Source organism: Chelonia mydas, chromosome 2, assembly GCF_015237465.2.
Source record: "Chelonia mydas isolate rCheMyd1 chromosome 2, rCheMyd1.pri.v2, whole genome shotgun sequence".
NCBI lineage: Eukaryota > Metazoa > Chordata > Testudines > Cheloniidae > Chelonia > Chelonia mydas.
Window position 1 is genome coordinate 246,349,201 of NC_057850.1, and position 27,138 is coordinate 246,376,338.

At 40.9% G+C, this 27,138-nt stretch overlaps 1 protein-coding gene across 27 annotated transcripts in view; it reads left to right on the forward strand.

Moving 5' to 3' along the window:
* KMT2C (lysine methyltransferase 2C) overlaps positions 1-27,138 on the forward strand; it is a 327,313-nt gene that overhangs the window by 208,829 nt on the left and 91,346 nt on the right. For 13 of the 27 annotated variants that reach the window (XM_043541573.1, XM_037891112.2, XM_037891115.2 and 10 more), the window contains 7 exons: positions 14,546-14,665; positions 19,991-20,107; positions 23,893-23,964; positions 24,290-24,391; positions 24,559-24,663; positions 25,904-26,085; positions 26,405-26,569. In XM_043541573.1, coding sequence (XP_043397508.1) covers positions 14,546-14,665; positions 19,991-20,107; positions 23,893-23,964; positions 24,290-24,391; positions 24,559-24,663; positions 25,904-26,085; positions 26,405-26,569 — 863 coding nt within the window. The remainder of the gene's footprint in view (positions 1-14,545; positions 14,666-19,990; positions 20,108-23,892; positions 23,965-24,289; positions 24,392-24,558; positions 24,664-25,903; positions 26,086-26,404; positions 26,570-27,138) is intronic. The other 14 variants (XM_043541583.1, XM_043541577.1, XM_043541582.1 and 11 more) reach the window with 2 other exon arrangements.

Here is a 27,138-nt window from a genome sequence, read left to right on the forward strand (position 1 = left end):
ATTACTGATTTAGGCAAGGTCTACACTACATACTTACTTTGGTATAACTACATTGCTCAGGAGTTTGAAAAATCCATACACCCCTAAATGATGTAGTTATACTGACCGTAACCCTCCATGTAGACAGTGCTATCTCAGCAGGAGAGCTTCTCCTTTCGTCTTAGAGCGTCTTCACCAGGAGTGCGACGGTGGTGCAGCTGTATCGGCGCAGCAGCGCCCATGCAAGTTTGTAGTGTAGAAGTGTCCTTATTTAAGACTATTCGCAAGCTCAAAGCAAAGCCTGATATTTTTTTAAGAGGTGATAAACAGTGTTCTCCAAGGATTAAGAATCCAAGACTAATTTAATCCTCTACAGTAAATGCAGCAAATTGCATACAAGATCATTCAATCACCTGGGGTTTGGTGCATTTCTCAGTGGCTTTCACTGTATGTAAACATAATGAAATTGGCTGGAAATATGCAGTAAATCAGAAATTTGCAGCTAATCTACTAGAAGAAACTGTACTTGCCCCTGCTCTAATATCTCCTCATAGTATTTAAATGAACATTCACATATTTTAGAATGATATGACATTGTTTCTATACTTAAATGGCTTGAAAATAAAATGCATTTTCCTATTAAAGTTTACTTAGTTTGTAATACAGATTTTTTTCTAGTGTAGTTTAAAATGACCTTAAAATGCTTTTTTGTGTGTGTGATGGGGAGAGAGCATGTCAAAGGGTGGTAACGTCTTTATTTTGGACATCAGCAAATTAAATGTTACTTATGCTACTGCCCCCATGATTTGTGAGAACTCAGCCACAGTTCTGGTGGTAATGTTTGTTAGTTAGCAGCTGCTGGAGAGCCTGTAAGAGGGGAGCACAAAGGACAGATTTGGATAAATGGCCATATTTTAATGTGTGAAATGGCTTTCTGTGAATTCTACTAAAATCACATTAAAAGTTTCTTATTTCTTTCCAGCTTTAATTCAGTCATAATATACATCAGTGGTGAAGGAAAATAATTGAACATTTAAAAAAAAAGTCAACAAAAAGCACTGAGTTATGTTGTACATACTGCACACTTCCTCTACTATTGACATGAACATCTTGATATATACAGTGCGTGTAATATAGCCAAGTTACAATTGCTGTGGGAACCATAACATTGAATTTTATGGCTAGAGCAAACAAAATACCAGTCATAATGTTGTCATAACATAATTTTAGCATTTAATTTCCATGTTAATTTTAAAAAGAAAAAAGAGTCACCAGTTCATTTCTTTGAAATATGCATCTTGAGGCACTTCATGATTTCGGGATGTATTAATACTCTGAGGAGTGGTCATAATGGATCAAATATTCAAATAAACACATTTAGTTAATGTTTTAATGTCTAACAGTTGAAATAGTACATATATGGTTATTTGAGTGTGCAGAAACATGGATTTATCTGGACAACCATTTCCAGTGGTTAAATGGCTTCCATTTACATTGTTAAGAAAAATACAATACATTGGTCACATAGCACACAACTCATTCAGAGTTTGTTTATTTCTCAATTTTTTACTTTGCCCAAGTTGGGGAAAAAATAATTTTCCACGTGAGGACTAAAGGCTGATCTAAGGTTTATTGAAGTCAGTGAAAAGACTCCCATTGACTTCAGTGGACTTTGAATCATGCCATTAATATGCTAAGTTGGAACTTGGATCATTCCAGTAGCAATTTCATTGTAAGAAAAGCATCTGCAAAGGTTTTGGTCCAAATCCTAAACTCCTCAGTTGTTACTCATTTGTTTTTCAGTCCTAACTCTGTCAAACTTCCATTGAAGTTGGTGGAAATTTGCCTGAGGAAGGACTGAACAAAAAGTAAGAAAGAATCTAAGGATATTTGATTAAAGTGTTAATTAAAAGTAAACCTGGCTTTTCTCTCATTTATTATACTAGTCTTTGTTACAACTGGATCATCTTATGTTTTTGTGCTCTTAGCTGATCGTTTCTTAATTTTGTTCCTATTATCTTGTTACAGATTTGACTTGAGTGTGTTAATTAAGAGACCTAGATATCTATAGAGGATACTTATCTTTCGAGAAAAGGAATTTGCTTTTCTGTAATTGATGTTTTCTAAAGATTGTTTCACCATTGGAATCGCACTTCTACTTCTCAGAGATTAGAGGTTCTGCGTTTATTCTTTTTTACTCTTCGATTATTGTAGGTCATTGTATACTGAGGCATGTACTATATGTACATATATGTATGCAAATCCCGGAGACAATGCAGTAATTCTTTCCAGTGAGGGTTCTCAATTTTACAGTATTAACTTCCTAATCTGTTCCTTTGCTAAGGGACTGAGATCTTTTGAATGTGGGTCTGTAGAGGATACTAGCTTTAGAAAAGTCCAGTTACTGGTAAACAATTTCTCTTTTGAGTAATGTATAAGCAAACAGAAAAATCCCGGCTAGGTAAGTCGTGTGTTAAACTTTGTACTGATTGGTAGCATCCAGAATTGCATTGATACAATTTGCCTTGAGTCAATGTTGTTATAAAAATCTTGTACTTGTGGCAAATCAGCAATTGTGGATGAGAATAATTAACCTCCTGTGAAGATATTTCATTAGTACCTGAGAACACACACAGTATTTTTATCCTCTGGTGTTTTATTATACTCACTTTTAAAAAAAAGAGATCTAGTTTTTTCTTTCAAACTGGGGTGAATATCTGAGATATTCTGAACTGAGATTCCACCTTACCTAGGGAGGTGGTGGAATCTCCATCCTTAGAGGTTTTTAAGGCCCGGCTTGACAAAGCCCTGACTGGGATGATTTAGTGGGTGTTGGTCCTGCTTTGAGCAAGGGATTGGACTAGATGACCTCCTGAGGTCTCTTCCAACCCCAATATTCTATGATTCTATGAATATAAATATCTACTTTTCTAATTTTTAGTAGATGAGACATTCACACTATCTTCTTTTTCTGCCGTCAAGTACTCAGTTTGGTTTTGGAAGTTGATTCACGTATTACAGAATTACAGGAGCAACTCCATAGTTAAAATTGTCACTAGTTTTTCTGTTTCATAATCCTCATTTGGATACAATTCCTTTCCTAACTTCAGAGAAACAAAAGTATTCTGTATATAATTTCACAAATTATGTTCTGCCAAAGGAGAATTATTGTGGCGAAGTTTGAGGGTAATTGTACAAGGTGTTCATTGGAAATTAATTTGAAAAATTATAGATATTTCACTTCTGCGTGCTAATGTCCACAGACATGTTACAATGAACACGTAAACCTGTTTGCAGTGTGGGAGCAGAACCAGACCTGTCAGTCACTGGCAGCAGGAGAATGCCCTGCTCTTTGAAGCTCCTGCCAGTTTTTTCTGCCTCCCTGGTGGCTCAGCCAGGTCTCCCTGCTGCAGAACTTTTCTGAGGGAAATTCAAGACCTTATATCAAATGGCTCACTAACAATTTGGCTTAATAATGTGTCCATCTAATCCCCAGTCGTGTCCATGGGGCTGCATTTGCCTTGTGAGGAGCTGTCCCCTCAGCTCTACATCCCCTCTGAGGCATTTGCAGTGTCTAGTGTCCCTGCAGGCTTCTGGGAGAGAGCTGGACTGAGAAAGGCAGAGGCAAGTGGAAGGGTCTGTACCTCCTGCTTCATCCCTTAGTGAGTGTTTCTTTGGGGAATTCGACTAGCTCTGTAGGGTGAGTGCAGTTTCCCTCATAACGCAGTCTGATTGGAGGCTCTTCCCCTCTCCTCTGAGCAAGAAAGGAACCAGGCAGGATTGGAGATATTGGCTCTGCTGGGCAAGATGCAGCCCAGGCTGGTGGAAATTGCCTTGCGTCCTTCCCACAGCAGGAAAGGGGGCAGAAAGGATTGCAAAAAAACTGGCTCTGGGGCAAGCAGCCCCAGCTCCATAACAGTAGTGAAGCCAGAAGGAAGATCAACCCTGAGTCTCTATAGCCCACACCAGCAGCCATGCTTCTGCGTGCAGAGCTCAGCCACATCCCGCAGATGGAGGGCATGGGACACATCGCAGTCTCTGTCAACCCCAGAGAATCCAGCAAAGGGCCTTCGGGCCTAGCCCCCTTCCCCTGCTTCTAACACAGATCTGTCCATGTGGATCTCATGCAATAAAGAGGGGTAATTGCAAATCCATTCTTGAGACCCAGAAGGACTCGTGTAGGGGAGGCGAGCCTCAGTGAGGACAAGGGGATTGGTAGCCACTCGAAATATTTTTTTCACAATTTCTGTCCGCCATTATTCTGCTTCAGATGGGAAGTGAAACTGGGCTCAAATTCCTAAAGATGAAATAAATTAATAATCAAATCAGTGCTGTTTCCCCAGATCACCTTCATGGAATGCAGTAGGGTTGGATAATCCCCAGCGCCAGGTTTCCCTTCTCACCTGCATGGAGTGCAGTAGGGTGGATAATCTCCAGTGCTGTGTTCCCTGGCTCACCTTCATGAGTGGAGCCTGGCAGATCTATACAAAAAAGACAAAGCAATAGACATGCTTATTTTTCTAGGCATGCATATGTACACCACACCTCTTCCCCCACCCTGCCGCGCACACACAATGGGAATTCTTTAGTGCAGGGAGGCCAGCAGTCCAAATCATAGTTAGACAATCAAATATTTTAAAATATCCCCCAAAACAAACAACAAATAAAACATTAGAGGATAGACTCCGTCAGGAAAGAGTGTTCTGAGTATTGGAAACTATGCTTAGGAGGTCTACAGCTGCCCTTGACCTGCTATAGCTATGTTTTCCTTCTCATGTATCCTGGAATTTCCTGAAAGACTGCAAAAATATCAGGCTGTCATCACCAGCTGCCTGTGTGGGTCATCATGCCCTAATGTCAAGGTTATTGTTCTTAGCTTTTGTTGCAGGTTGTCCTGACTTGCAACTACCTCCATCTCCTCCACCCGCAGATGGCTATGGAGTGATGAGAGGTTCACAGGCCGCAATGTGGGAGAACAGGCAGGCAGTAAGGGGCCTGTGGTCCACCATTTCTTTCTTTACCGGGAAGCTGGCAGTCTGTAGACTCTTTGAGGAACAAAGAGAGCTCCCCATAGCTCTTCAGAGAGACCCATCTGTTCGAGGGAATTTAGAAGTTTCACAGTAGTTGAGACACCCACTAGAGTGGTTGAGGAAATTTTAAGTTCTGCAAGAGCAAAAATGCCAGTGGAACATCTGCTTCATGGAGCTTTTAAGCTCTGTATTAGCAGAACTGGTAACTGAGTGACATTCTGACCCTGTTGAAGTCCGTGGGTTTTTTGCTAGTGACTCCCATCAGGGCCAGGATTTCACCCTAAGATACCTACTGTTCATAAGATATGGTGGATTAGGCTCTCAGCATATCTCCTTCCTACTTCCATCTGTACTCATGTATGTGGCTTCTCACTGTATTTTATTTGTTCATTTATTTAATGTATTTATGTCAATTTATAACCACACTAAAACAGAGCACTGTTTCAAAGTTCCAGATACTTGTTTGGCATATACACAAATAGATAAACTGCCTCAATTGTTCTCTGTTACAAAGGAGAACAATTTTTCTAAAAGAGATTTCTGCCTACAAATGAGGTCTTCAGTTTACATGTGAATGTGCCAGGTAATAAGATATTTCTATATTCTTTTCTAACTTTTGCAAGAGAAACTTAAAATAGTATTGGGAAGACACAGAAACAGCACTTCGCAATTTTTAAAAGGAAATTCTCAAGCTAAGCTTTGTAAGTGTAACCTTACCTTATCAATTTCTTCAGAAAGAAAATCCACTAGAACATTTATACTAAATGAAAGCCTAAGAATGCATAATTAAGGTTCCAGAAATAACCATAATTCTGCCTACCTGGTCCACAACTGTGAACAATTAATCCTTTTAACACGAAACCACCATATAGCAAATTAACCATAAGATTTCTGTTTTTCCTAGATAAACCCATCATTGCATGCTGAATACAGATTGACAAATCTGCCCCCCACTTATTATATATGGGCTACCCAAACACTCTTCCAAGTACAATGCCCACTTCTGGACAGAGAGAAATGTTCACATGTACTCTATTATATGGCATATACATTCCAGAAAAAAATCCTTCAGTATCTCAGACACATCATTCACTGAGCTGCCCATTCTACCTCATCCTCCCTCCATAGTAGATAGTGTTTGTAATACCCTACAGTATTTTCCTTATTTGCCTAGGCTCTAATCCAGCAAAGCACTTAAACATATGATTTAACTTGTTAATGTTGAGGTCAGTGGGACTACTCATGCTTAAAGTTAAGCACATGCTTAAATACTTTATTGAATTGGGGCCTAAGTGCTTTGTTTCTGGAGTGGAGTCTTAGTAATGTGTCACAAACACCACATTGTAAGAGAAGTATGATATATCTGCACCCTTATTCTAAAAGTACTAAAAACCAACATCTGAGATTAGTTAGTATAATAAACATTCAAATAATTAATTGATGGGTGCCATTTAAATGTACATTTATGGCAATAATACTGTTGCTGCTTGGGCCAAAGAGGGGCTAGCCAACTGGGGCCTTTCTGGGTTGTTTCCGTTAGTAGGAGAAAATGATGATAGAATCGAATATTTCTTGGGTGCAATCCTGTTTGTTTATAAAGTATGTACATAATGTCCTGTTTTCCGGAACCCAGTAGGAATGAAAACACACACTCGGCGAAACACTTCCATCCACATAAACAATTCAGGGCTAGATTTTCTCTGCAAATATGTGGCTTGGATGATATTGGGGATATTCTTTACCAAAAAAAAAAAAAATTCTCCTGACAATATGATATGGATCATTAGTCGTTATCTATGAAACATAATCCTCCTATGAAATCAGTGTATACATACCATTACAGGGTATCCTGTATTTTAACATTAATATATGAGCCTGTTAGAGAAGCTTGTAAAAAGAATGTAGCATAGAAAAATGAATATTTGTGTGGGTTTTTTTTAATGTTAATACTAGAATTATAAATTTTTACTGCAAAATACTCTGTGTAGTTAAAATTAAGATATTGAAATAACTGCTCTGGTTATTTAAGTAGCTAAGCACAGTAATTTATGGGTGTTTTCAGGTTGGTGTGTTTTTGCTGGTTTGTTTTTTGTTTTAGTTAAATTTTTAACTACAAAGTAATCTCTCAACCGATTTTGCATTATTTTCATCAGGCAAACATTGAGTAGAATCAATCTATGGTCTACCTCACATTTCTAATAGCTATTGTACTTTGTAAGGTATTTTTAGTGATTTGTCAGTGATTTTATAATGTGATAACTAAGCTCTGCAAGAGTCATAGAGTTTAAGGCCAAAAAAGACCACCAAGTCATCTAGTCTGACCTCCTGAAAACCACAGGCCACCACCAACACCCTACGCTAAACTCAACAACCCAAATTAGACCAAAGTATTACAGCCAACATGAGACTAAACTATTATGTGCCAAAGGCAGAGAACAGGAGGGACTAAGATGGTCCAAATGCCCAGGACCCGTGCAATGGCAGGGAATTGATTAAGTGAGATGTACCCAATTAATCTTGGCAAGTGACCCATACTCCATGCTGCAGAGGAAACGGAAACCTCCCCGCAAGGTCACTGCCAATCTCACCTGGGGGAAAATTCCTTCCTGACCCCATATATGGTGCTTAGTTAGGTTCTGAGCATGTGAACAGCAACCAGACAGCTAAGCACATGAGATACTGAGAATGCTTGGTGCCACCTCAGAGCACTGCACCACCCTGTCAATTTCCCGTCTCCAACTGTGGCCATCTCTGAGGTTTTTTAGGAAGGAGACTAAAAAAAAAACCCAGAATATGTTTGGGGGATCCCTTCCTGATCCCTGCAGGTGACCATCTGAAGCCCTAATGCATCAGCATTAGGAACACAAGATTTAAACCGGAAGGGACTCTGCCCCGGGTTGCTGAGTCCTGCTACCACCATCAGAGGCAACCCTGTCATACAGTCCCACTCATAAATTTGTCCAGATCTCTCTCAAAACTAATTAAGTTGTTTGTTTCCACAACTCCTGTTGGGAGACTGTCCAGAATCTCACTCCTCTGATGGATAGAAACCTTCCTCTAGTTTCCAGCCGTAATTTGTTCATGGTCAGTTTATATCCATTTGTTCTTGTGCCAACATTGTACTTTAGCTTAAATAGCTCTTCATCCTCCCTGGTGTTCCTCACTCCCCCACCCCCACATGTATTTATAAAGAGCAGTTATATCTCTTCTCAGCCTTCATTTTGCTAAGCTAAACAAGCCAACTCTTTCAGTCTTCTCTCATAAGAGAGGATCTCCATTTCCCATGATCGTCCTCGTAGTTCTTTTCTGTACCTGCTCCAGTTTGAATTAATCTTTCTTGAACATGGGTGACCAGAATTGTACACAGCATTTCAAATGGGGTCTTATCAGTGCTTTGTACAATGGCATTAATACTACTTGATCTCTACTGGACATGCCTCGCCTGATACATCCTAGGATCGCATTTGCTTTTTTCGCAACCGCATCACACGGGTGGCTCATCGTTATCCTGTGATCGACCCACACACCCAGGTGTCTCTCCTCCTCTGTTGCTTCCAACTGATGAGCCCCCAACTTGTAGCAGAAATTCTTCTTATTAGACCCTACATGCATGACCTTACACTTTGTACTATTGAATTTAATTCCATTTATGTTATTCCAGTCTTCAAGGTCATTCAGATCTTCCTATATAATATTTCAGTCCTCTTCTGTATTGACCAAGTCTCCCAACTTTTTATCATCAGCAGATTTCATTAGCACACACCTATTTTTTGTACCAAGGACATTAATAAAAATACTGAATAAGATAAATCCTTATCTATTTTCAAGTCTTGTACTAATCCCCAATTTAACTAATAATTTTCTGTGTGGTACCATGTCAAATGCTTTACTGAAGTTCAAGTATATCAGTCTTCTGCACTTCCTTATCTAAAAAAGTCAGTTATTTTCTCAAAGAAGGAAATCAGGTTAGTCTAATATAGGGGTGGGCAAACTTTTTTGGCTGAGGGCCACATCTGGGTGGGGAAATTGTATGCAGGGCCAGGGCAGGGGGTTGGGGTGCGGGAGGGAGTGCGGGGTGTGGGAGGGGGTGCAGTGTGCAGGAACAGGCTCAGGGCAAGGGATTGGGGCAGAGGAGGGGGGTGGGGTGTATGAGGGGGCTCAGGGAAGGGGGTTGGGGTGCAGGAGGGGTGTGGAGTGGAGGAGGGAGCTCAGGGTAGGGGTGCAGGAAGGGTGCGCACTGCGGGAGGGAGCTCAGAGCAGGGGGTTGGGGTGCAGAAGGGGTGCAAGGTGCAGGCAGAGGGCTTAGGGCAGGGAGTTGGGGGCGGGGTGCAGGAGGGGTTCGGGCTCCAGCCCGGCGCCGCTTACCTAAAGCAGCTCTGGTGTGGCAGCAACGCACACCGGGGCCAGGGCAGGCTCCCTACCTGCCTGCCCTGGCCCCATGCTGCGCCACTCTGGGAAGCGGCCGGAACCACATCCCTGAGCAGCCCATGGGGGGGAGGGGTGCATAGGGCTCCACGCACTGCCCTTGTCACGCCTCCAGGTACCTCCCCCGAAGCTCCCATTGGCCGCGGTTCCCCATTCCTGGCCAATGGGAGCTGCGGTGGCTGGTGGCAAGGGCAATGCACAGAGCCCTCTGCCCCCCCTACACCCCCGGGTCCCGGGAACATGGTGCCAGCCGCTTCTGAGAGCGGCGCAGGGCCTGTGGCACTGTTGGAGGCAATCCCGCAGGCCGGATCCAAAGCCCTGATGGGCCAGATCCGGCCCACGAGCCGTAGTTTGCCCACCCCTGGTCTAATACGATCTGCCTTTGGTAAACACATGTAGCATTATATCCCCTTTTCCATTTATCTCCATTAATTTAATTATTCTTTCCTTCACAATTTATTCCAAAATCTTATATCCCACTGAAGTTAGACTAACGGGTCTGTAATTGCCCCCAATTACTTTATTTTCCCTTTCTTAAATATAGGTACAACGTTAGCTATTTTTCAGTCTTACAGTAGTACTGCTGAATAGAAAGATTTGTTAAAGTCCTTGCTACCAGACTATAAATCTCATGTTCCAGTTCTTTCTGTATTCTGGCATGGAAATTATCTGGTCCCCTAATCTGAGCACATTAAGATCTTTGAGTTTTCTACCACTTCAGATGTGGTAATTTCCATTTCTATGCACTCCATGTCCATCAACCATCCTGATTTCTTGCCAATGTTCCATATTGAAAACGGAGGCAAAGTATTCATTTAGTTTTTGGGGCATACCTACATTATCTATAAACTCTTCCTCATTCACCCTGCATAGTGGCCCATCCTCATTCTTCCTTACTCTCATTTTATTTATATAAGTAAAAATATTTCTTAATTTCTTTCACATAAGCTAATTCTGTTTGACTTTTAGCAAGTCTCACTTTATTCCTACATTTTCTTATCTTCAAGATGTAGCTTTCTTTGCTGATCAGTCTGTTTTTCCATTCCCTTTAGGTTCTCTGCTTACTGTGAACAGCCTTTGAGGTGGCTATTCATCTGGAGCCTTTCCCTTCATTTTTTTCCCCTTGCTTGGGATGCAAATTGCAATAGTTTTCATATAGTTGATTTCAAGAAATTCCAAGCCTCTTCCACATTTAAGACGTGCGCTGTCCAATGATTTCTTTAACTAATTCCTTTAATTTCCCAAGCAATGCCCTTTTGAAGCAAAAAAAAACATAGCCGATAACCTGGTTTTGATTAGGCTTCTATTTAATTAAACTGAATCAACTCATGATTACTTGATGCAAGGTTATTTTTACTATCAGCTCTTCTATGATGTCCTCACTCCTTACCAAAACCAAGTCTGAAATTGAATCACCCATTATTTGTTCAGTAATGTTTTGACAATGAAAACTGTCATTTGTCACATCCAGCAATAAGTGGACCCTACCAGTATTAATAGCATTTATTCTCCAGTCTCTGTTAGTCTCCCATTATGACACTATTCTGAGCTGTAGCTCACGAAAGCTTATGCTCAAATAAATTTGTTAGTCTCTAAGGTGTCACAAGTACTCCTTTTCTTTATTCCTAGTAGTGTTTATCTCTCTAATAGTATTAAAGAGATCTCTCTATATATCTGAGTCCAACCCAAGGGTTTTTAGCAGATCCCTCCTAACACTATCCCAGTGGAACCTCTTCTACAGTCTTTCCCCAAAATGATTTTGACCTATACAGATTCTGTTTTGTCCATACTACTGAGAGCGCAAAACACTGTGTTGCATTCATTGTATATGTTTTCTATTGTGTATTCTGTTGTAGTGGTTTTTTAATCATTTTTAATCACAGCGGAAGTGCTCAGATACTATGATCATGGTTGTTGATGTGAGAACCTAGATAGAGGGGACTTTTGTTGGTATGTGGGCCTGGGAAGAGGCTGTTATGTTTTTATTGTTATTAGGAGGGTTGTTTTTAATACAAGAAGAGTTAGATTTATAACTATCAAGTTATTTCAGAGTCCCAGTATATTTTTTTTTTCCTCTCACTAGAAATGACACAATTGCAATCTGAAAAGATCATATGTGGTATTTTATTAAACATTGAAACGAGATGAAAGCTTATGTTTTGTTCATCTTTATTTCTGATTAAAGTATATTTCATAAAGGAGGCATTCGGTTGCTAAACACAGCCACTGGTGATTTAGTAAGCTGTCCTGACCTTTGTTGATGTTCTGTTTCCTTTTGTTGTAATTTAGTTGCAGCTGTGCTGTTCAGTTCTGAGGACTCAAGAATATGATGGAGAATGAGAACTTCCTGTTTATGTCAAAGTACATAATTATTACCATGGTTTTGATATAAGTGAACTGAATAGAACTTTTTCTCCAGTGTTGTGCTGTAATGGGCATTAATTAAAAGCCAAAATATAATTAATGCATCTCTTTGATGTAATTAATTTGTTCATACTATTGTGGAAGTGGTGTGTTTTTAATTAAATTTATCTGACACAGAATTCAAATGTGTTTCTGAGCTACAATAAAACTTTGATTCAATTGGAAATTTAAACTATAACAATGTGGTTCATAATCATATATAATGCATTTTGTTTTGAAAGATGGATATTTCATATTCAAATTTAAATTTCTATTACATTTTAAATTGACTTGAAATATTTAATTTCTGGAGAAGTGTGTTCTCTCTGCAGCAAAATTATTTAATATATTTCAAATAGAACTCTAAATGGTTTTAGGTCTTAAGTAGTTTGAGTAATATGTTTTGAGATCTTTGGATTGTGGCCTTCAGGTGGTATATTCTCTCCCTTATAAACACAGGATGAGGGGAGGACTTTGATATGCAGAATATGTCCATTATTTTGTTATGGGTAAAGAACAAATACCTGACAAATAATGAACATTAGTTTCTTAGGGGAAAAACAAATCTGAAATCCCAGAAAGATTTTTAATTTAATTTTCTGGAAAATTATCTTGTTCTTGCCCAAACTGGAAGCTAGTGTTCTATCTACCTTGATGTTAAAGAGAAGGCTGAATAGTCTCCAGGACTTGACATCTTAAATTTCCTGTAGCTCCTGATCTGCTAACATCTCTGACAATGTTATTCTGACAATTAATGTTATTGATAAAAATAATTACCATTCAACAAAATTAATGATTGGTAAAACTACAATACTTTCAACACAGAGAAATTTAACTTCATTGGTAGTCTTTCCATTTCCATGGAGTTCAGTGGGAGTTGTTACACACACAAGGTGACGGGGATTTATTTTTTACTGAGGCCTGGTCCACATACAGTTTTTGTACTAGTATAATTATTTCAGGTAGAGTGTGCTTTTTTCCTTTTAAAACCAGTATCATTATACCACTATAACCCCTGCGATGGAAGCAGTTATATCAGTATAAGTTATTCCCCGTCCTATGCAGAAATAGCTATACAGTACTCATATAAAGCACTTTTATACTATTATGGCTGTGTCCACACTAGGGGACTTGTATAGCTTTTAACTATATTGGTAAAGTTAAAGTGCTACAATTTCTGTATGTAGACTAATGCTGACAGAAGTAAAAGTTTTAATCAACTATTGGATTCAAAAGAAACTGTTTCCCAAATCACTTTATTTTGCTTGATATTGTTTTATATTTCATTTTAAAAACTTGTGATGTGTGAAGCTAGTGTATATTTCTTTATACTTATTGTCACAAAGGCCAATGTTCTAAGGCCTCAATCCTGCAAACACCTGTGTGTGTAGGTATTTTACATATGTGAATAGTTGGAACTATTCACATGCTGGATTAGGGGCCTAAATTATTGCTGAATGTAGTCTTTTTGGAAATTAACCAATTTTTCCTTATACCATTTAAATCTTAATCTTAGCTATGTTTTTGCTTAATTCCAAAGGAGTGTTAAAATTAGTATAATTTATTACTCTGTAGGCATGCTAAATTGTAAATTTAAAATGAAATTACCTTAGTAAATCATTTGTGCCTTAATCCTGAAGTCCTTACACAGAGTTCAAGCAAAACTTCTACTGCCTTCAATAACAGTGTTGTCTGAAGAACAGGAGTACTTGTGGCACCTTAGAGACTAACAAATTTATTTGAGCATAAGCTTTCGTGAGCTACAGCTCACTTCATCAGATGCATTCTGTTGTCTGAGTAAGAACTGCAGGAACATCAGCAGGTTTCTCCATCCACCCTTAAATTAGCACAGTATTGCTAATCCTATTCTTGTTGTTTTCCTGTTTATATTATGGTAGTACACAAATACCACAATCAGATTGGAACCCCATGGTGCTGGACATTGTATAAATACAAATTAAAATAAAACTATGATTGTTTTTAAAATTCAGCTTTATATATCCTATATTATGTTAGACATTGTTTGATATTATAGTTTGTTATAATATAAAAAAAATTGGAGTTATGATTTATAGGTGTGAGCTTTTATAATTGTACATTTGTGGTGTACTTGCAGGTCAGAGGTATTTTGTTAACTGCTCACATTTATTTTTCATTTTTTTTCATGTTTTAGTTTTATTTTTATCTCTGTGTCTTACATGCTTCTCAGCCTACATGTTGTTTTGATTATCAATAATTTTATATTTAAAAAGTGATACAAGGCCATCTCTTCCTTCAAAGATGTGGATTGAGATATAGAAGGGAATGTACTCTCAAAACCCATCTATGATCTCAAAATAGTATCTTCTTGGCATGGTGATCCAAAATTTAGAGACTTACTGTGTTGCTATGATTCCTGTCTATGACATGATGATTATCAGTCAACCCTCTTTTCTCACATTTTCACTTTGTAGTTTTTTTAAAGTCACTTTGCAGACCTTTTAACCTCACTGAGGGTTGAAATTTTCTCTACATAAATTTCAGTGGCGGGTTGAAATTTTCCCCATATAAACTAGTTTAGCTGTTAAGTAAATTTAGGAGAAATTGCCTATGCCTGCATGTGCTTTGCTTTTCAGAAACTTTTAGTTGCTTGCTTTATTTTTTTTTTATTTCTTTATTTTTATGTTGCTGAGTTTTATACATCTATTTTCTCACCTGCCGTATCCTAGGGGGCTTGGAGTACCAATAATACAGTGAGCCCACCTTCCTGGTCCCCAGACATTTCAGAAGGTCGGGACATTTTTAAATCCAGACAGCTTGCTGGCAGTGCCATTTGGAGCATCAAAGTGGTAAATAATTTGTATTTATATTCATGTATCCATTGCTATCTTTCTACTATAGAGCCTACTAATGAAAACTATGTATAGATCAACTGAATTAATCTTCCATTTTATCACTGTTAACTTTGGCTTTTTAAGAAAACTGTTAAAGTCTGAAGCTTTTAAATTACAAAAATATAAATTTATTAAAGCATACACGGAATGTGGTGGCATTGCATAACTTTTGAATTTTATATGGCAAGATAATTTGCATTACCAATTTTTAATGAACTATGTTGTAGTACTTCACTATTTTTTGGCTATTGCTGTTAAATAGCTGTCAAGGAGTTACTTGAGTGAGAGAGAGAGAGAGTGTGTCTGTGTGTCCTGAAGACTGCTGGCAGTAAGGAGAGCCAGACTGAAAAGGACTGAGCTCTGGGCTGTTGCAAAGTGTGTTGCTGTGGAGACATTTTTCAAAAGGCATTCACAGTGACATATGTTTAAACTTAGAAAAAAACTATTTGACTGCCTTAGAAGGAGCCAGGCTACTGTCCCACTGATAGCTACCATCAAAAAAAACATAAAGAAATTGAGGGCTTGTCTATACAGAGCAGCAATGCACACTTCAAGGGGGTGATTTCTAAAGCACACTAATGTGCATTAATTGTAGAGTTGCTAGGTGTCCGGTTTTTGACCGGAACACCAGTTCGAAAAGGGACCCTGGCGGCTCTGGTCATCACTGCTGACCGGGCTATTAAAACTCCAGTTGGCGTGGGGCTGGCAGGCTCCCTACCCAGATCCTCATGACTCCTGGAAGAGGCAACATGTGCCTCAGCTCCTAGGTGCAGGGGCGGTCACGGGGGCTCTGCGCACTGCCCCCACCCCAAGCTCTGGCTCCACAGCGCCATTGGCCAGGAACCGCAGCTCCTGGAAGCAGTGACACATCCCTTGGCTCCTAGGTGGAAGGGTCAGGTGGCTCTGCACGCTGCCTCCCCCAGAACCCGCACCCCCAGCCAGAGTCCGCACCCCAACCCCTTGCCCCAGCCCTGAGCCCCAGCCCTGAGCCCCCTCCCACACTCCAAACCCCTCAGCCCCGGGCCAGAGCCCCCTCCTGATCCCCAAACCCCTCATCCATGGCCTCACCCTAGAGCCAACACCTCCCAGCCAGAGACCTCCTGCACCGTGAACCCCTGCCCCAGACCTGAGCCCCTTCCACACTCCAAACCCCTCAGCCCCAGCCCAGAGCCCCTACACCCCCAGCCACAGCTCTCACCCCCTCCCACATCTCAACCGTCTGCCCCAGTGTGGTGAAAATGAGCAAGTGAGTGAGGGTGGAGGAAGAGCAAGCAACAGAGGGAGGGGGCGGGGCCTTGGGGCAGGGCCTTAAGAAGGGGCGGGGCAGGTAGTGGGTTAAGGGTGTTCAGTTTTGTGCGATTAGAAAGTTGGCAACCCTAATAATTGGCCAGTGTAGATCCTGCTGCTGTGCACTGAAAGTTCCCTAGTGTGCTTTAGCATAATGCTGTTTCAGACAGCACCACATTAAAGCACACTAGAGAACTTCTAGTGCACACCAGCAGAGTTTACATGGACCAGTTAACACACAACACATTGGCGTGCTTTGGAGATTACAACACCCCCACTCCTACCCCCCAAAAAATAAATAAAAGTGTATGTTGCTGCTCTGTGTAGACATGCCCTTACTCGGATTATTACAACACTAAAAAGAGAGAGAGAAAAAACTTAATGAAAAAATATAAAACTATAAGTAGGTTGCTGTTGATTTCAATTGATTTTCATCTCACTTTAATTATCATGCTAATTTGCTTTATTTTAATTTGATATTATCTTAGCTATTTCTGCTTGAAACATTAATTTTCAGCATAATGTCCAGCATTAACAGTGATACAGGTTTGTGCTATTTCTGTCACATTGTTAGTCTTGTGAAAATAAAAATACTGATGTGCAATCTAAAACACGCAATGTTAGGAATTTGTCCGAGCATTTTACTTCTAAAGAAAGTGAATCTTCTATGCAGTTTGTATATATTTTAGACTCTATACAGAGAGGGGGAGAAATTAAACATTTCACTTGGCTACTCAAAGAAACTTTGGCCATCAACACCTCCTTCCTTATTCTTATTTCTAAACTGCTGTGTGATTGCATTGCCTGACAGTGCACAGTTACTTTAATTTATAGTTCCAATAATATTGTTACTAGTGGAATATTTGGATTCTACCTTGCAATAACTATCACCACAAATTTCTATACCAGGGGTTCTCAGTCTTTTTCTTTCTGAGGCCCTCACAACATGCTATAAAACTCCACAGCCCACTTGTGCCGCAACAACAGTCTCTCTGCGTATAAAAGTCAAGGTCAGCGTTAGGAGGTAGCAAGCAGGGCAACTGCCTTCGGCCCCACACCACAGCGGACCCCATGAAGCTAAGTAGCTTAGGCTTCAGCTTCAGCCCTGGGTGGCGGGGCTCAGAGCACTGGGCTTCAACCCCAAGGGTTGGGGCTTCGACTTTCTGCCGTGGACCCCAGCAAGTCTAATGTCGGCTCTGCTTGGAGGACCCTCTGAAACCTGCTTGCGTCCCCCCAGGGGGCCCTGAACACCTGGTTGAGAACCACTATTCTATATCTTCTATAAAAATAGGGGATGGTATATCTGAAAATACTATTGGCCCTATTGAGGCGATAACGTTACCTTAAATCCATGGAACTCTTATTAATATTAACGGAAGCTGTTCACATGGGTCTAGAGCAGTGATCACCAACCAGTTAATCATGATTGACTGGTCAATCGTGATCTCCAGTGGTGTAGCAGTGCTGCTGCTAAGGCAGGCTCCCTGCCTGCCCTGGCCCCACATCACTCCCGGAAGTGGCCAGCACAGCCCCGGGTGAAGGGCAGGGGTCTTCCTATATGCACTGCTCCTGCCTGCAAGCACCACCCCTGCAGCTCCCATTGGCCGGGACCGGGGAGCTGTGGCCAATGGGAGCTGCGGGGGCAGTGCTCGCAGAGAAGGGCAGCGCGCGGAGCCATGTCCATTTCCCCCCTCTCCTCACTGCGGGCCTGTTGGCCCCTTCCAGGAGTGACGTGAGGCCAGGGTAGGCAGGGAGCCTGCCTTAGCTGGCAGCAGCCACTCTGCACCACAGACCGGGAGCTGCCGGAGGTAAGTGCTGCCTGGCGGGAGGCCACATCCCAACCCTGAGCCCCCTCCCAGAGCCAGCACCCCATGCCCCCTCCTACACCCCAAGTCCCAGCCCTGACCCCCTTCCAGAGCCAGCACTCTGTACCCCCTCCTTCACCCTGCCCCAGCCCTGACCCTCCTCCCAGAGCCAGACCCCATACCCTCTCCTACACCCCAAGCCCCTGCCCCAGCCCTGACCTCCCCCTCCCAGAGCCAGCACCCTGTACCCCTTCCTCTACCCTAACACTCTGCCACAGCCCAGAGCCCCCCCTGCACCCAAACTCCCTCCCAGAGCTTGCACACTCGCCCCCTCCTGCACCCCAATCCCCTGCCCCAGGCTCAGGCCAGAGCCTCTTCCCACACTGCGAACCCCCCAGCCCAGAGCCATACCCCCTCCCGAACTCCAAACCCCTACCCTTGCCTGGTGAAAGTGAGTGAGGGTGGGAGAAAGAGAGGGGGATGGAGTGAGTGGGGCAGGGCTTTGGGGAAGGGGTGGGATAGATCCCGGGTTGCCCTTAAATTCAAAAGGTGATCTTGGGTGTAAAAAGGTTGGAGACCACTAGTCTAGAGCAGTGGTTCTCAAACTGTGGGTCGGGACCCCAAAATGGGTCGCAACTCCATTTTTATGGGGTTGTCAGGGCTAGCATTAGACTTGCTGGGATCCAGGGCTGACACTGAAACACAAGTTCCACCCCCATTAGGGGTGGTAGGGCTCAGGCTCTGGCCCCCTCTCCTGCCACCCAGGGTGGCAGGGTTGGGCTTTACCCCACCCCGCACCCGGGGTCATGTAGTAATTTTGTTGTCCGAAGGGGGTCGCGGTGCAATGAAGTTTGAGAACTCCTGATCTAGAGCATCTTCCATTGACATTAAGGAGAGTACCATAGTTCAAAGGCAGTACGTGCCTTTTATTGAGTGAATTGTTTTGTCTTGGTATTTTTGGCATCTTAAAATAGTTTGGAGCAAGCATTCAGATAGAGATTGTAGACTTGTAGATATTTTGTGGACAGCAAAATTAAGTTAGAGTAGAGTAGCTGTTAACATAGATTTCTTAAAATGCATTTAAAACAAGGACAAATGGTATGTATCTAGTAGTAGAAAAGCATAGTAGGAAATCTGCTGTGTTGAATATGTACCTTAACTTTCATTGTATAAGAACAGAAGAAAAGGTCTAAGGTATGTGTAATCTGTTCAGATCTGATCTGAAAAATATCAGCTACAATTCTATAGAGACATAGCAAATAATAATGTTTTCCTCTTTTGGAAGTGATCAGTGAGTTTTCTGTGTTTTCTTTTGCTTTGTTTTATTTTGTTTTTCTAGTTCAGTGTGAAATAAAAAATCTTATTAATGAACGCCAAATTAATTAACAATAATAATGTCAGGTAATTAACATTGAAAAAGTATGAAATTTACTCCTCGCCCTTCCCCCACCCCACCCCCAATTCACTGTATTTAAATTCACCTCATCAGTTAAGGGATCCCAACTCAGCACTGTCACCAAGCGTCTACAGATTAAGCAAGGGTGGGAAAAAGAACAAACCACTAGCAATAAGTGTAAATATTACAAATAAAAATATTTTAGTATTATAAATAATACTTTCTTTAGGGTATTAAACAAATTAAACACTGAAATCTTGATCTTGTTCCGACTGAATCAGTGGGAGTTTAGTCACTGACCTCTGTGGGAGCAGGATCAAGCCCTAACAACTTTTAATGTCTGTGTGACTATTTACAGCAAAGAAGTGTAGCTACTGTATAACCAGTAAAGTGCCCACGCAACAGTCCGAACACACCTGGCTGTGTCTGAGCTGCATGTTCTTAAAGAATCGAACAAGAGGTAGGGTTTAGCTGGAGTACTAGGCAAGAGGGAGAAAATGTATTTCAATATTACCAGCTGTGCCTGTAGTAAAAATTAGTGTGTGACAGGTTTTAAGTACTTTTGTTGAAGGCAATCCTTTTTATAATGGTTGAAGACCACAGACAGAGGAAAAGGTTTTAGTCTGAAGTTAAAGGTATTCTACTACAATTTATGCAGTGATTTAATAATGGTGGTCTGGCTTGCCTATATCCACTTGAAACCACAGTTCTTCTTATTGATAATTACAAGGAAGTGTCCCTACACTAAAAGAGATCTGGGTTGTATTTAAATTGCTCTTGTATATTAAATAGGGCCGTGGATCAGGATTCGCAGGGAAGCGGAGACCACGTGGTGCGGGTCTTTCAGGAAGAGGTGGCAGAGGTAGATCAAAACTGAAGAATGGGATTGGGGCTGTTGTCACTCCAGGGGTAAGAACATATCTTTTTAATCATATGTGTAGTTTGGTGTGTAACTTCATTATTACAGCTCTCATTTTTTTTAGAGAAATTTTGTATCTAAACAAAATAAGCAATGAGAAATAGTTTTGATAACATTCTAGTTTTCATTAAATGTAATTATATATTTTAGTTAAAAATGGGGACTAACCTGTAGCTAATGGATCCAGAACAATTTTACATCATCTACATTCCCTTTTAAAAGGACATGGTTGAGCATCATTCTTTCCACTTCCACACATGGAGGTGACACTAATTAAGGGAGCTTTCCACTTGGCCCAGTAGACGTGGGGAAAACAAGACCTATACTGGATTATATCACCTTCTCTCAACCCTGTTATAATTCTCCTGAGGGTACTCCAAGGGTATTGGGGGTCTGTGATGAAGAGCTGTCCATGGAAAGCTCTTCTTCTTAGGGCCCCAATTCAGCAAAGAAGATAAGCACGTCTCACTTTAGTTATGTGAGTTGTCCCATTGGCTTCCTGGAACTACTCATGTGCTTAAAGTTAGGCATGTGCTTACATACCTTGCTGAATAGGGGCGTAGCTGTTGATATCAACTTGAATATCCACAACTATCTTAATGCTACAAAGCACTAATTTACACTATGGAAAAGCCTAATATTTTAATAGGAGTGCAGCCAATAGATTTTACAGAAATAATTACTAAACATTTATAAAATTCAGTAGAAAATATGGTTTCCTTTTTGTCTAATTCTGTAGGTTGGTCTACACCAGGGATCTCAAACTCAAATGACCATGAGGGCCACATGAGGACTAGTACATTGGCCTGAGAGCCGCACCACTGATCCCCCCCCGCTTCCCCGCCTCTTCCCACCCCTTCCATGCCCCCATTCCAACCCCTTCCCTGAAATCCCCACCCCAACCCTGTCCCCTCCCTGCCCCTAGGGGGTGCAAGAGGGGTGCAGGGTGTGGCAGGGGGCTCAGGGCAGGGGGTTGGGGTGCAGGACGGGTGCAGCAGGGGGCTCAGGGCAGGGGGTTCGGCTGCAGGAGGGGTTCGGGGGGCGGGTCTGGCCCGACAGCACCAGGGGCAGGGCAGGCTCCCTGCCTGCCCTGCCCCCGCGCCGCTCCGGGAAGCGGCCGGGACCTGGGGGTGGGGGGCACAGGGGTCTGTATGTTGCCCTGGCCGCACCTCCAGGTACCTCCCCCGAAGCTCCCATTGGCTGGGAACAAGGAACCGCGGCGAATGGGAGCTTCGGGGGAGGTACCTGGAGGAGCGGCCAGGGCAACACACAGACCCCCTATGCCCCACTCCCCCAGGTCCCGTCCGCTTCCCGGAGCGGTGCGGGGACAAGGGAGGCAGGGAGCCTGCCCTGTCTCTGATGCGCGCCGGGCCAGAGCCGCTCTAGATAAATGCTGGGGGGCCGCGGGGAGCTGGCGGGCCACAGAAAATAACCCTGCAGGCCGCATGTTTGAGACCCCTGGTCTACACACAGAAAGGTGAACATTTGCTACTAAATTGTATAGAATTTTTCCATGAAGGCCTAAAGCTTTATTCTGTGCCCATTGAAGTTAATGGCAGCCTTTCAGTTTACTTCAATGAGCACCAGATCAGACTCTTAAAGAAGACAGATTTTGCACTGAGATGTGGTGGCTATACAGTGGTAGCAAGGGGGAAGGTAGCAGTGCAAAGGCACCAGCCATCTCCTGCACCTGGGGTCTTTTTTCCACGGATGGGACTTTATAGCATTAGGAGATCATACCCCTTCAATCACCTGATGCCCCAGCCACTGAGGAGGGATGAATAGTTGGCAGCTCCATATAGTCAAACTTGCAGAGTTTCTTGGTTCCCACTGTACTACTTCGGCTACTTTTTCTGCAGAAGGGTACAATTAGCCAAGGATTTTAGGTCCTAAAATTTTGGATCACCTCAAAATTGTGATAGTTTGATCCTCCAAATTCTAAAGCTCAAATTCTGCCCTCTGGTGCACAGAAGTAGTTCCCATTAAGTTAGTAGGACTTGCCAGCAACACTTAACGAAAAATAATTATTCTTGTAGCTGTGCTGACATCAGTCAGCGTTGCCTCAGAACGATGTTTGGACTGGTGAGCTGCTACATGGGTTAAAAATAGTGTTTAAGCAGAAATGGCATTGTCAACATGAGGTTTATGAGGAATGCACTTTAAAAAAATCCACATTTGTCAACTCAAGTGGCAGTGGGGAAGATGGGCAGGAAAAGAAAAGGATTCTTTTTCTCAAAGGGTTTTACAGAATCCTTTTGGAGAAGACACCATAAGTACTGAAGGAGATGACACTTAGCCACGCAAAATGTTTTCATCCCTAGGACTATGTACTTCATCTTCCAAACTCTCACAGTCCCTATTGGCTCATAGCGCAAGAGTCCTGGTTGGATCATCTAAACTAGCAGAACATCCTACATAGGGAGATTTGCCTATAGTCAAAACAGTTTAGCTGTTCATTAATGTTTCCTCCACAGTCTTGAAAAATTATGATAATTATTTTGTTCAACCAAGAGGCAGGGAACTACACACCTAATTCATGAATCCAGGCAAAATAGTGCTACTCTTAATCAAAGGAACCTAGTGTAGTAGACCCCCTTCATTCAAATAAAAAACAAAGGATTGGAATATCACCATTTTTAGCCCTCTCCTTCCCTATATTTTTTTTAAAAAGCTCTAATATCAGAAGTTGGTAATTCAAGCATTCTATTTAGTGCTATACCAGGTGTGACTGAACATAGAAAAAATGTAGTTAGAAATTATTGTTCAAGCTTATGCTTTTGAGAAATCCAGTCATAGTATTATGAATTTGTCAGATGTTAGTTGTCTTTCATAGATCCTTGGTCACTCTGATATGGCACAGGAGGGTGACAAGTCTGTGTTGGATTTTAAATCAGAAAACAGTGAATTGTCTTGCTTTTCTGGGTTTATTTCCCAGACATAATCTTCTAATAAAGGTTTGTTAGTATCTTTGGCTTATTTTGGAAGCCTGGTTTATGATTGTTTATTTATGTAACTAATTGTATCTCATTATTGAATCAGTATAAATATATGTAATGATGTAATTATGTGCAATTACAATGTAATATTGCATTTTTAAAATTCTTGCTGCATTTTGTGAAGACCATTTTATACATAACACATAGCTTTTTAAAGTCTGGCTCAGTTATTTGAAAATATTGTAATGAAATAACTATGTCTTCAGGTCTAAAAGTATGGAAAAATTGTTTAAAATAAAGTGAAAACATTGAGTTACGGAAGCACAAAAACACATTTTAAAAATCCTAATATCTGTCTGGGGGCTTTATGTGTGTTGCCTTCATATAATCTAGATGCTTAAATTGATTTTTGTTTTGGTTTTTTTGGTCTCTGTTTTGTGGGAGGAAATTTGCTTATTGGCTGTTGTCTAAATGTCTGTGCAAAGTTTTCAAACCAGAGTTAATTTTCACAGTCACAGTATAAAACCCTATAGAAACCCATGAATGGGAACAGCTGCCAACCTTAACTGCTATCCATCATTTCTTTAATACAACCGGAGTACTTATCTAAATCAAGTATAAAAAAAAAGTAATATATAATTTGCTTGAGCTTCATTGTTCTTCAATTATGGGTATATACTATACCTTTAATATTAAAATGTGCTATTAAATGGGCTTTGTTTATTAATGAGCAAGAATAACAGCAAATTTAGCATATTCAGATAAACCTCTGTTTAGCACAAAGTGCATTTCTCTCAACCTGTTCACTGCCTTCCCATTTCCCCCATGTGGATCCCAAGATGCATAAGAGTACTATCTGGAGGAACGGGGAAGAGAGACTGCTGCAGAAACATTTGACATCTTTCTTTGTGGTGAGCGAAAGTTAAGCAGAAGGGACCCTCCACATGATGAAAAAAATGGTACAATGTGGCCACCAGTGTGTAACTTCTGGCAAATGTGGATTTTACTGGTGATTACTTTGTATTAATAAACATTTGCACGGTTTCCTGATGAATACCCAGAAATATAGATCTTGAAACCAGCAAATGTTTTTTTACAGTTTATAATAGTCTGTATATATTTATATTCTGAAATACTGTACTACTTGTTCAGTTCCAGAAGGACAGTAGTAAACAAGAGTGAAAAGTTTGTATCTTCAGCTATGAAAATATATTCATATGATGTTGTTTTTTGTAGGTCACAACCATGGATGTTTCATCTAACAAAGATGAGGAAGAAAACTCGATGCATAATACAGTTGTACTATTTTCTAGCAGTGACAAGTTCACTTTACATCAGGTTGGGATACCAGTTACTCTGATGGTTGTAATGAAAAAGGAATAAATATCTTTGTTATGAGTTGAATTATCCAATATATGGGTGGGGTTTTACTTTAGAGCAGCTGCATAGTGTTGGATGTTAGTGTATTTGCCCATCTTTGAAAACTGTTCTTTCTGTTGTTCTAGGATATGTGTGTAGTTTGCGGGAGTTTTGGCCAGGGTGCAGAGGGCAGATTGCTTGCATGCTCTCAGTGTGGTCAGTGTTACCATCCCTACTGTGTCAGTATTAAGGTAAGTACATTGTTACATTAAAATTATTTGACAATATTGTTTGCATATTGTACTTGAATAGCACCTCATTGCTTCCAGTTTTGTCATAATTAGGAGAGTGATTATCTTGTTAAATATTCTTCAGCTAATGTGACCATTATTTGTATGCAACTTGTGAAAAACTTCAATTAAATGTCATTTTATAGTATGCACTGCCTCAAGAGAAATTAACCTTTTTTCTAATTTCACAATCATAAATAGCACTTATTAATCTAGCAGTTGGTTAAAATAACATGTTAAAATATAAGCTTAAAATCTTAACACGAGCAGAATTTTTTTAAAGAAGAAATTATAGTGCAACTTCATTTGCTAGGGTGTCAGGTTTAGTTGATTCAATTTGTCTGTTGGCTGTCAGAATTGACAGCAACTGGAGTAGTTAATACATTTCAGATTCATTAGTCTAGGAGAGAATGTGAGAAAATTAAATTTGAATGGTATGAGATGACTTAGCAAGCACATAATAAGCTATTTACTGCAGCATATAAACTGTCTGTTGCTCATTATATAAGTGCAGTTATGTAAAATGTGGGTATTTTTTAAGATACCACTGGGTTTTACTTTGCTTTTACATGTGCTTTATGAAATGCTGTGTGCATTTTTCATGAGAATATAATTTGGTTCTGCATTCAGATGATACTCTTAAATTATATTTTAAATAACTTCAAATGGATGATTTGGTTCTACTCACTAAAACCCCAGTGTTAGGCCTCACAAAGAATTTGGAATGAAACAGGATTTTTTAATGAGTTCCATCTTGGCTTTGCTACAGGCAAACGTATTGTTGCACTTCCCCATGAGCAGCCTGGGAAAGAGCTTGTGACTCTCCTGTTGCTCCGAGGGAGTAAACTGCCCTGGGTAGAGACCCCAGTACAGCATAGGTTCCTTGACATGCTGCCGAGCTACACAGGCTGTCACACTGTGGTGTCAGAACCTACACTCCAGCCAGTCCCTTCCCATTCTGCTACTTTCCCCACCCACCTGCGCAAGTAGGGGATATATAGCAGCTTTGCAAAGCTTGCTTCCCTTCCTGTGTTGCTACCAGTGATGCAGATAATCAGCACAGGTGCAGCATCTCTTTACACCTCTACCTAGCCAGATCAGCAGTGAACCCAATGTTTACTATTTTGAAATAAATGTATACAACATTTAAAGCCTCTACAGTTGTTTGGGAATAAGTTGCACACTGCCTTCCTATCTGCAGATTACTAAGGTGGTGCTCAGTAAAGGATGGAGGTGCCTGGAGTGCACAGTGTGTGAAGCCTGCGGGAAAGCTACAGATCCAGGAAGACTGCTTCTCTGTGATGACTGTGACATCAGCTACCACACTTACTGCCTAGATCCCCCACTGCAGACAGTTCCCAAAGGAGGCTGGAAGTGCAAATGGTGTGTTTGGTTCTGGTGTCAGAAATGTTTACTGTTGTTCCTTTTACATTTCACTGTATTTAAAACTAGTATTGAAATATTTCAGCTAAGTATTTCAATGTCAGTTTAACCATAATTTCTCTTTTAATTCAAGTAATGTTTGAGGGCAGGCATATATTGAACAAAAACACCTACCAGATTTCTTATTTGATCAGCCACAATTTAACGTGGAAATCATTGTCTTCCATTAATACTGTGTATTGTGCCAAGGGTGCTGCAAGTGCAAACAATCTTACTTTGAACCCAAGACAATAAAGACATTCTTGTTTGTGTTTTGCAGGTGTGTTTGGTGCAGACACTGCGGAGCAACTTCTCCTGGTCTAAGAAGTGAATGGCAAAACAATTACACACAGTGTGCTCCTTGTGCAAGTTTATCTAACTGCCCAGTCTGCTTTCGCAACTATAGGGAAGAAGAGCTCATTCTTCAGTGTAGGCAATGTGATAGGTAAGAGTTTCTAACATTTTGTGAAATTATTTTCTATGAGTCACATTTTACGCTAATGATGTAACATGGTACAGATGGGAGGAAGGGTTGTCCTGTGGTGAAGCCAGCTGAAGTGGGACTCAGAATTTATTAATTCATTTTCCAGTTTTGCCACAGATTTCCTGTGCGAGTCTGGGTAAATTACTAAATTTCTCTGTATCTTGGTTCGCTATCTTTAAAAGTGATATTTGCTTACCTCACAGGGTTGTTATGAGTATAAATCTATAAGTACTTGACAGAGTATCATATAAATAGATAAGAACAAAATAGACCATCACATATACAGGCAAAGGAATGCTAAAAAGTGTCTGAACACAAATATAGTTTTCCTTCTTATTAAGGGTGATAGATAATGTAAGGGGGTGTTTACAGTATTTAAACACATGTACAGGAAAAAGCATACATAGAGAACATGGATCATCATTGTTTCTTCCTAAAATAATCAAACTATATAAATATTTCCTTTATTTATTATTACCTCAAAAACCATATACTGATATTTGGGTCTCTTAAATGTTAGCCATTTCCTT